This window comes from Sapajus apella, unplaced genomic scaffold (genome assembly GCF_009761245.1).
Source record: "Sapajus apella isolate SASKATOON/1434 unplaced genomic scaffold, GSC_monkey_1.0 scaffold10, whole genome shotgun sequence".
Lineage (NCBI taxonomy): Eukaryota > Metazoa > Chordata > Mammalia > Primates > Cebidae > Sapajus > Sapajus apella.
The window spans coordinates 33,030,799-33,042,170 of NW_022436950.1; the positions used below are offsets into that span (position 1 = coordinate 33,030,799).

At 44.0% G+C, this 11,372-nt stretch overlaps 1 protein-coding gene across 3 annotated transcripts in view; it reads left to right on the forward strand.

The window, feature by feature from the left end:
- The window catches only part of GPR1 (G protein-coupled receptor 1), a 48,907-nt gene extending 38,116 nt beyond the window's left edge, over positions 1 to 10,791 (forward strand). For all 3 annotated transcript variants that reach the window (XM_032278506.1, XM_032278507.1, XM_032278508.1), the window contains one exon: positions 9,438 to 10,791. In XM_032278506.1, the coding sequence (XP_032134397.1) occupies positions 9,466 to 10,533 (1,068 nt within the window). In that variant the 5' untranslated portion in view covers positions 9,438 to 9,465 and the 3' untranslated portion in view covers positions 10,534 to 10,791. The remainder of the gene's footprint in view (positions 1 to 9,437) is intronic.
- Positions 10,792 to 11,372: the final 581 nt, after the last annotated feature.

Genomic DNA, 11,372 nt, shown 5'->3' on the forward strand with positions numbered 1-11,372 from the left:
TCTGTCTGTTGAGGGAAGCAGGATCTCTGGAGAGGCCTCTGAGTAGCAATACATCTTGTGATTGCCTTCCTGGGAACAAGGGATAACTTACTGGTTGTTGCAAAAAGGGAAAGCCCACTTGGAGTTTCTATTTCTTTCCTTTTTTTTTAGACGGCATCTTGCTCTGTTGCCCAGGCTAAGTACAGTGGCACGATCTTGGCTCACTGCAACTTCCGCCTCCCAGGTTCAAGCGATTCTCCTGCCTCAGCCTCCCAAGTAGCTGGGACTACAGGCACACGCCACCATATCCAGGTAATTTTTGTATTTTTAGTAGAGATGGGGTTTCACCATGTTGGCCCAGATGGTCTTGATCTCTTGATCTCATGATCCACCTGCCTCGGCCTCCCAAAGTGCTGGGATTACAGGCGTGAGCCACCGCACTTGGCCTGGTCTGCCTATTTCTATACTTGTTTGCCCCACCATTATACCTAACAGTCTATTCTCTACACAGCAGAAAGCAGGCTCTTTCCATAATAAAAATCAGATTGCTTTTTCCCTTTGCTAAAATCCTTCAAAGGCTAACAAGCATCTATATGATATAACTTCCTACATTCTTGTTGAACGTTTTTTCTCCTTTTCTTCCTCTTGCATGGTTTTTTCATCCTATCCTAGACATGCTGGCATCCTTATTGCTTCTAGAATATGTTAGACGCATTTCTGACATAGGGCCTCTGCTCTGGCTGCCCCCTCTGCCTGGAACACTCTTGCTGGAAATATCCACAACTAATCCCCTCACCTCCGTCAAGCCTTTGCAGTTATTTTCTCAATGAGTCCTTCTCAGACCAGGTTACTGAAAGTTAAAACCAGCCCAAGGACGGTGGCTCGAGCCGGTTATCTCAGCACTTTGGAAGGCTGAGGTGGGCGGATCACTTGAGATCAGGAGTTTGAGACCAGCCCAGCCAACACAGTGAAACCCCATCTCTGCTAAAAAGACAAAAATTAGCTGGCTGTGGTGGCTCACGCCTGTAATCGAAGCTACTCGGAGGCTGAGGCAGGAGAATTACTAGAACCCAGGATGCAAAGTTGCAGTGAGTAGAGATTACACCACTGCACTTCAGCCTGGGCAACAGAGCAAGACTCGGTCTTTAAAAAAAAAAAAAAGAAAGAAAGTTAAAACTACCTTCTACTCCCTTTATTTTGTTCAATGTTTTTCATCTTTCTATAGCACTTACCATCTTTTAACACACTATGTAATTTTATAATTATTATTATTTTTTTTTACAGTCTTTCCCTGCCTGGTAAATGTAAAATCTAAGAGGGAAGAAATAGTTGTCTTATTTAGTGATTATTTCATTTGGCTAGAATAGTGCCTGAAAATGTAGGCACTTACCAAATATTGGCTGAATGAATGAATGGTCGGGATTCAGAAATGATGGTTGCCACTACTGGGTTAGTGCTGTGAATTGGATGGTAACCCTCCTACCCCACCAAAAAAAAAGATATGTTGAGTCTTAACCCCCATTATCTCAGACTATGACCTTATTTGAAATGGGGTCTAGGCCAGGTGCAGTGGCTTATGCCTGTAATCTCAGCACTTTGGAAGGCTGAGGTGGGCAGATCACGAGGTCAAGAGTTTGAGACCAGCCTGGCCAAACTCTTGTAGAGACAGAAACCCTGTCTCTACTGAAAATACAAAAATTAGCTGGGCATGGTGGCACGTGCCTGTAGTCTCAGCTACTTGGGAGGCTGAGGCAGAAGAATCGCTTGAACCCAGGAGGCAGAGGTTGCAGTGAGCTGAGATCACACCACTGCATTCCAGTCTGGGCAACAAGAGTGAAACCCTGTATCAAAAAGATAAGGAAAGAGGGGCCGGGCGCGGTGGCTCAAGCCTGTAATCCCAGCACTTTGGGAGGCCGAGGCAGGTGGATCACGAGGTCAAGAGATCGAGACCATCCTGGTCAACACGGTGAAACCCCGTCTCTACTAAAAATACAAAAAATTAGCTGGGCATGGTGGCGCGTGCCTGTAATCCCAGCTACTCAGGAGGCTGAGGCAGGAGAATTGCCTGAACCCAGGAGGTGGAGGCTGCGGTGAGCCGAGATTGCGCCATTGCACTCCAGCCTGGGTAACAAGAGCGAAACTCGTCCCAAAAAAAAAAAAAAAAAAAAGATAAGGAAAGAAATGGGTCTTTATAGAGGCAATAGAATAGAAAATAGAATGAGGTATTAGTGTGGGCCCTAAACCAAAATGACTGGTGTCTTTATATAAAGGGGAAATTTAGCTGGGTGTGGTGGCTCATGCCTATAATCCCCGTTGTTTGGGAAGCTGAGGCGGACGGATCACCTGAGGTCAGGAGTTTGAGACCAGCCTTACCAACACAGAGAAACCCCGTCTCTACTAAAAATACAAAATTAGCTGGGCATGGTAGCACATGCCAATTGTCCCAGCTACTCGGGAGGCTGAGGCAGGAAAATCACTTGAATCCAGCAGGCAGAGGTTGCAGTGAGCCAAGATCGCACCATTGCACTCCAGCCTGGGCAACAAGAGTGAGACTCTGTCTCAAAAAAAAAAAAAGGGGGGCGGGTTGGAATTTACAAAGAGTCGCATAGGGAGAATGCCATGTAAAAATGAAGACAGAGATCACTGTAACACATGGACAAGCCAAGGAAGGTCAAAGTTTGCCAGCAAACCACAAGAAGCGAGGCCAAGAGGCATGGAGCAGGTTTTCCACGACAGCCCTCAGAAGGAAGCAACCTTGATTTCAGACTTTGAACCTCCAGACTGTGAAACAAACCATTTCTGTCGTCTTAGGCCAAGCAGTCTCTGGTGCTTTGTTGTGGCAGCCCTAGGAAATGAATACATTTAGTCTCTAGATATTTGGGAAGGTCTAAATGAGATCTGGAAACTTACTTAGATCTGGAAGTACCTGAAAGCTGTAAAGCAATAGCCAAACAAGGTATAATAGGTAAATAAGAATATGCCCTCAAAAGTCACTGTGTCTGTTCAAGGACTCAGTAGGACAGTGGCTAAGTTCTGCATTCTCTCTCTCTCTCTCTTTTTTTTTTTTTTTTTTTTTTTTTTTTTGAGACGAAGTTTTGCTTTTGTTGCCCAGGCTGGAGTGCAATGGCACGATCTCAGCTCCCTGCCACCTCCACCTCCCAAGTTCAAGCGATTCTCCTGCCTCAGCCTCCCAAGTAGCTGGGATTACAGGCATGTGCCACCATGCCTGGCTAATTTTTGTGTTTTTAGTAGAAATGAGGTTTCTCCATGTTGGTCAGGCTGGTCTTGAACTCCCAACCTCAGGTGATCCATCCTTCTCAGCCTCCCAAAGTGCTGGGATTACAGGCATAAGCCACCATGCCCTCTGCCTTCTCTCTTTTCTCCACTCTGTCTCCCCTCCTCACCATCACCATCAAACAAAAACATTTGCTCTAAATCTTAGGGGAATTCCTAAGCTCCTATTTCCCATAAAGGATTCAGCCAAGCAGCAACCAGCTGTTCTTGAAGCTTTTTCTCCAAGCCTGAACTATACTTTTAATCTAATATTTTCATCTACTTTCTGGAAGATTAGGAACGCCTCTGATGCAGGGCTTTCTGTTTGAAGGTGCTCTATTCAGATAGATCACTCATCCTCAAGGCATACCCGCACACGTAAACGTACCACTATCCCACCCTCCAACACTCCACTCTGCCGACCCATTCCAACAGAATGAGGAAGAAGATGGTTGCCTTTAACAGGCCCTGTTATGATAACGCTGTCCCAGGAGGTTCAGTAATGACATTGGAAGGGTTAGAGGATAGTGGCTAGAAGCTATTAACGGGTCTCCCATGGACTTTTCTTTGTTTGGGGAATGAGATTCTGTTTAGGGTTTTGTAAGGTGATTCAGATCACCCCATGGGCCCTGTGGCTTCTGAATTGCTAATAACCTAAAGGAACAGATCATAGGCACCAGGAAGGTAAGGACGTCCTAGGACATAGGCAGAAAACCAACACAGAAAGTTTTAGGCTAAGCTGGAAAGGGTCTGACACTGGGGAGAGTCATCCACCAGGAGTGAGAGCAGGGTGAGATCCCAGGCCTGAAAGAACAGGGCAGCAAGTCAGGAGCCAATTCTTGCTCACTGGAGTAGGGCCCACCAAGGAAGGGATTTGGTGTCGAGGAATAAGTCAAGATCCTGGTGATAGAACTGTGGGTCAAGGTTAGAGAGAGTCTGGCAGTGACACTGACTTAGGGGTGAACTCACAAAACCTCACCTGAAATTTTAAAATTATCTTTGGTTTGCAATGGGAGCCAATCATTTATTAAGCATCTGTTAATCACCTGTGATATATGAAGATGTACAAGGCACTGTGGGTACAGCAATGACAGTCCTTATTCTCAAAAAGTTCACAGTCTAGTAGGGGAGAAATTAAAAATAAACTAATGACAACATAATGTGTTATGTGTGATAAGAGAAGTATGACAGAAGAGGGGAATGCGGTCGTGGTTAAGAGTTCAGGCTATGGGTCCAACCAATCTGACTTTAGGTCCTGACCCTGCAATCACAGGTTGCCTGATCCTGGGTAAGTTACTACACTTCTATAAGCTTCAGTGTTTCTTACAAATGAGTCCAATAATAGTACAGTTGACCCTTGAACAACATGGGTTGTTTTTTTTTGGGATGGAGTCTCATTTTGTCGCCAGGCTGGAGTTCAGTGGTGCGATCTCAGCTCACTGCAATCTCCACCTCCCGGGTTCAAGCGATTGCCCTGCTTCAGCCTCCCAAGCAGCTGGGGCTACGGGTGTGCACCACCATGCCCAGATAATTTTTTTTTTTTTTGTATTTTAGTAGAGATGGGGTTTCACTGTGTTGGCCAGGATGGTCTCGATCTCCTGACCTCATGATCCACCCACCTCAGCCTCCCAAAGTGCTGGGATGACAGATATGAGCCACCACGCCCAGCTCTCAACATGGATTTCAACTATGCAGATCCGCTTCTGTGTAGATTTTCTTTCTCTGCCCCTACCACCCCAAGATAGCAATACCAACCTGCCTTCTTCCTCTTCCTCAGCCTACTTGTGAAGATGATGAGGATGAAGCCCTATATGTTGGTCCACTTCCACTTAATGAATAGTAAATACACTTTTTTCTTCCTTATGATTTCCCTTTTTTTTTTTTTTTTTAAGATGAAGTTTTACTCTTGTTGCCCAAGCTGGAGTGCAGTGGTACAATCTCAGCTCACTATAACCTCCACCTCCCGGGTTCAAGCAATCCTCCTGCCTCAGCCTCCCGAGCAGTTGAGATTATAGGCATACACCACCATACCTGGATAATTTCATATTTTTAATAGAGACAGGGTTTCATTATGTTGATCAGGCTGGTATTGAACTCTTGACCTTAGGTGATTCACCCACCTTGGCCTCCCAAAGTGCTGGGATTATAGGTGTGAGCCATTGCTGTCAGCCCCTTATGATTTCCTAATAACATTTTCTTTTCTCTAGCTTACTTTATTGCAAAAATAGAGTATATAAAACTTACATAAAACCTACAAAATATGTGTTGACACTTTATGTCATTAGTAAGGCTTTTTATTTATTTATTTATTTTTTTGAGATGGAGTTTTGCTCTTGATGTCCAGGCTGGAGTGCAATGGCATGATCTCGGCTCACAGCAACCTCTGTCTTCCAGATTCAAGCAATTCTCCTGCCTCAGCCTCCCGGGTAGGTGGCATTACATGCATGCACCACCATGCCCGGTTAATATTGTATTTTTAGCAGAGATGGGGTTTCTCCATGTTGGTCAGACTGGTCTCAAACTCCCAACGTCTGGTGATCCACCCTCCTCAGCCTCCCAAAGTTCTGGAATTACAGGCGTGAGCCACCGCGCCCGGCCAATAAGGCTTCTGATGAACAGAAGGCTATTAATAGTTAAGTTTTGGGGGAGTCAAAAGTTATATGCAAGATAAGTTTGATGGTATGTTCCTGTAGTCTCAACAACTGAGTCTGAGGTGGGAGGAACCTTGGGCTTAGGAGTTTGAGTTAAGCCTGGGAAACATAGTGATACCCGTTTTTAAAAAAAAATAATAATAGGGCCAGGCATGGCGGCTCACGCCTGTAATTCCAGCCCTTTGGGGAGGCTGAGGTAGGTGGATTACTTGAGCTCAGGAGATCAAAACCAGCCTGGCCAACATGGTGAATCCCCATCTCTACTAAAAATACAAAAATCAGCCAGGTGTAGTGGCACAAGCCTGTAGTCCCAGCTACTTGGGAGGCTGAGGGAGGAGAACCTCTTGAACCTAGGAGGCAGAAGTTGCAGTGAGCCAAGATTGCAACACTGTACTCTAGCCTTGGCAGCAGAATGAGAGAGTTGGTCTCAACAATAATAAGCCTGGGCATGGTGGCTCATGCCTGAAATCTCAACACTTTGGGAGGCTAAGGCGGGCAGATCACCTGAGGTCAGGAGTTCAAGACCAGCCTGACCAACAAGGTGAAACCCTGTCTCTACTAAAAATACAAAAATTGGCAAGGTGTGGTGGCGGGTGCCTGTAATCCCAGCTACTAGGAAGGCTGAGGCAGGAGAATCACTTGAACCCTGGAGGTGGAGATTGCAGTGAGCCGAGATTGTGCCACTACACTCCAACTTGGGCAACAGAGAAAGACTCCATCTCAATAATAATAATAGGCTGGGCACAGTGACTTACTCCCGTAATTTCAGCACTTTGGGAGGCTGAGGCAGGAGAATCCCTTAAGGAGTTCAAGACCAGCCTGGGCAACATAGCAAGATCCCATCTCTACAAAAATAAGAATATTAGCCAGGCATGGTGGTGTACTTCTGTAGTCCCAGCTACTTGCGAAGTTGAGGTGAGAGAATCACTTGAGCTTAGGAGTTTGAAGCTGCAGTCACCTATGATTGCACCATTGCACTCTGGCCTGGGTGACAGTGGGAGCCTGTCTCAAATAATAATAATTAAAAGTTATATGTGAATTTTTTTTACTGTGTGTGGGGTCGGCACCTCTAGGCACCCCCCATGTTTTTCAAGGGTCACCTGTACTTACCTAAAATGTAAGATTTTTTTTTTTTCTTTTATGAAACAGTGTTTCACTTTGCTGCCCAGGCTTGTCTGAAACTCCTGGGCTCAAGCAATCCTCCTGCCTCAGCCTCCCAAACAGCTGGGATTACAGGTATCTGTAAGATTCTTATGAGGATCAAATTAGATCATACATGTCTGGCATCTAGTAAATTCTCAATAACATTGACTATTATTTTATAATAAATTGTTTTAATAACAACAATTATTATAATTATCTGCAGAAAGGTAAGTCAGAAAATGTTTCTAAGAAAGGTGGCATTTGAATTGAATCCTGAAGAACAAAATGTTACTGGGCTAGGGCTGGGAGGAAGTGAATAGATTGCTTTTGTTTTTTAATTATGCCCTGTCAGATTTCTCAGAAGGTTTTAGCTAGGATGATGAATGAATTCAGTGACAGTCAAATTGAATTTGAGAAACCCATGAGCAACACAGGATGTTTTGACCTCTTTATAATCTCAAATTTTACGTATTTGCCTCATGTATGATTGTAGCTCCATGAAATGAATATAACTACTAATCTTTTTGCTGCTTAATCTTCAATACTACAGATAGAATAGCACAAAATAAAATGGAAGATGCCAGAGTTGCACACAGTACACTTTATTCTGATTGAAAAACTGATATTCAAGTCTTCTTAACCCAGAAAAACTGGACTTGATGAGAAAAAAGGGAGGTGGGTAGGCACAAAATAAAACTTACTTTGGTAGAAATTATAAGAGACAAAATTTGGTATGGACAAAAATAAAGTGAAACTGATTAATAAATCCAATCTTTGGCCAGGCGCTGTGGGTCACACCTGTAATCCTAGCACTTTGGGAGGTTGAGGCAGGTGGGTCACTTGAGATCAGGAATTTGAGACCAGCCTGGCCAACATGGTGAAACCCTGTCTCTACTAAAAATAGCCAGGAGTGGTAGCAGGCATCTGTAATCCCAACTACTCGGGAGACTGAGGCAGGAGAATTGCTTGAGCCCAGGAGGCAGAGGCTGCAGTGAGCTGAGATCACACCATGCACTCCAGACTTGGCAACAGAGCAAGACTCTGTCTCAAAAAAAAAAAAAAAAAATCCAATTTTTGTCATAAATTATTGTAAAAAAGAATTATTTCTGTAAGGTAAAAATTTAAATAAAGCTTAATTGCATTCTATAGGAAATTAATATAGGAATTAAGTGGCCATAATTAAGTTTATTCCAAAAGCTACCTTTGGGATGAAAAGCCATTCATATTGATATAATTCTGATTACTCTGTTTGGTTTCATAAACATGGACTCAAAATATACTTAGAAGCAAAATCTTGGGTCAAAATCTCCAGTAACATCCAGGTGGAGGGGTCTAGGAAGTAACTGGAACTATTTGTCTAGAGCTTAAGAAATCAGGGCAACAACAAATCCAGATTTTGCGGAAAATTTTTGTCTTGAGGTGGTGTCCTACTCTGTTGCCAGGCTGAAGTGGAGTGGCTCAATCATAGCTCACTGCAGCCACAAACTCCTGGGCTCATGCAGTCCTCTTGCCTCAGCCTCCTGAGTAGCTGAGACTACAGTATGAGCCACCAGACTGGGCTAATTTTTTTGTAGAGACAAGTTTTTGCTATATTTCCCAGGCTGGTCTCAAGTGATCTCCCTGCCTCAGCCTCCCAAAGTACTAGAATTACAGGTGTGAGCCACTGTGCCTGGCCGAAATACAGATTTTTAAGTTATCACTGTGTAAGTATTAATCTGTTTTTTTTTTTGCATCTGCCATAAAATAATAATGCATAGTAGGAATCTAATAAATGCTTGTTGAATGTTAGACTCTCTCTAGTCAGCCCTACAAACATTATGAACAGAAGAATTTTAACATTCATTTTAATTTAGCAATTACTAAATACTTGATAAAAATGTACTTTCATAGCTGGGAGAGTGATAGCCGAGTAAAACTGAGGCTCATCAAGACTTGAACATATGGAGTATAACCACAAGTCCCATCAAAAAATATACTATGTTGGCTGGGCATGGTGGCTTATGCCTGTAATCCTAACACCTTGGGAGGCTGAGGCAGGAGGATCACTTGAGCCCAGAAGTTGGAGATCAGCCTGAGCAATATAGTGAGACCTCATTTCTACAGAAAAATTTAAAATTGGCTGGGTATGGTCGTGAGCACCTGTGGTCCTAGTTACTGGGGAGGCTGAGATAGGAGGCACTTCAGCCTAGGAGGTCAAGGCTGCAGTGAGCCAAAATCATGCCATTGCACTCCAGCTTGGGCAACAGAGTGAGACCCTGTCTCAAAAAAAAAAAAAAAAATTACTATGTCTGGTCTATAACCTGAAATATTTTTATCTTCATGTTCCTTATTCACTAACATTTTATTTTTCTTTAAAATTTTTTTTCTGTCTTTTTAAATTTGTTTCTACAGATTTCTTCATTCTCCACTTACCAAGGTCATGGGAGATATAGAGGAAACATTATTTGAAGAATTTGAGAACTATTCCTATGAACTAGACTATTACTCTCTGGAGTCTGATTTGGAGGAGAAAGTCGAGCTAGGAGTTGTTCACTGGGTCTCTCTGGTGCTATATTGTTTAGCTTTTGTACTGGGAATTCCAGGAAATGCCATTGTCATTTGGTTCACGGGGTTCAAGTGGAAGAAGTCAGTCACTACTCTGTGGTTCCTCAATCTAGCCGTTGCGGATTTCATTTTTGTTCTCTTCCTGCCCCTGTACATTTCCTATGTGGCCATGAATTTCCACTGGCCCTTTGGCATCTGGCTGTGCAAAGCCAATTCCTTCATTGCCCAGTTGAACATGTTTGCCAGTGTTTTCTTCCTCACGGTGATCAGCCTGGACCACTATATCCACTTGATCCATCCTGTCTTGTGTCATCGGCATCGAACCCTCAACAACTCTCTGATTGTCATTATATTCATCTGGCTTTTGGCTTCTCTAATTGGTGGTCCTGCCCTATACTTCCGGGAAACTGTGGAGTTCCGTAACCATACTCTTTGCTATAACAATTTTCAGAAGCATGATCCTGACCTCACTTTGATAAGACACCACGTTCTGACCTGGGTGAAATTTATCTTTGGCTACCTCTTCCCTTTGCTAACAATGAGTATTTTCTACTTGTGTCTCATCTTCAAAGTGAAGAAGCGAAGCATCCTGATCTCCAGTAAGCATTTCTGGACAATTCTGGCTGTGGTTGTGGCCTTTGTGGTTTGCTGGACTCCCTATCACCTGTTTAGCATTTGGGAGCTCACCATTCACCACAATAGCTATTCCCACTATGTGCTGCAGGCTGGAATCCCCCTCTCCACTGGTTTGGCATTCCTCAATAGTTGCTTGAACCCCATCCTTTACGTCCTAATTAGTAAAAAGTTCCAAGCTCGCTTCCGGGCCTCGGTTGCTGAGATACTCAAGTATACCCTGTGGGAAGTCAGCTGCTCTGGCACAGTGAGTGAACAGCTCAGGAACTCAGAAACGAAGAATCTGTGTCTCCTGGAAACAGCCCAATAAATTACTACTTTTCCACAAATCAGTATAAAGCTTTCATATGGGTCCTCTGATGAAGGCTTTCAGATTAAAATTGTTTCCAAGATAGAGAGCTGACCCTACTTTTATTGTTTTTATTTTTGGTCACTATATAGACATCACGTTTTTGGGTGGATATAAAACTTAGGAAGGATCCTCTTGACTCCTTGTGATGTGGCAATAAAAATTTTTTAAAAACTAAAAATACACCGGGCGTGGTGGCTAATGCTTGTAATCCCCGCACTTTGGAAGGCCGAGTCAGGCGGACCACAAGGACAAGAGATCGAGACCATCTGGCCAACATGGTGAAAACCCATCTCTACTAAAATATGATAATTAGCTGGGTGTGGTGGCAGGCATCTATAATCCCAGCTACTTGGGAGGCTGAGGAGGAGAATCACTTGACCCCAGGAGGCAGAGGTTGCAGTGAACTGAGATTGCACCACTGTACTCCAGCCTGGTGACAAAGTGAGACTCTTGTCTCAAAAAAAAAAAAAAAAAAAAAAAACTAAAAATAGGAAGGATCTGAATAATTATTTTCTGCAACTTAAATAAAATGCATCGCCGGGCGCGGTGGCTCAAGCCTGTAATCCCAGCACTTTGGGAGGCCGAGGCGGGTGGATCACGAGGTCAAGAGATCGAGACCATCCTGGTCAACACGGTGAAACCCCGTCTCTACTAAAAATACAAAAAATTAGCTGGGCATGGTGGCGCGTGCCTGTAATCCCAGCTACTCAGGAGGCTGAGGCAGGAGAATTGCCTGAACCCAGGAGGCGGAGGTTGCGGTGAGCCGAGATCGCGGCCATTGCACTCCAGCCTGGGTA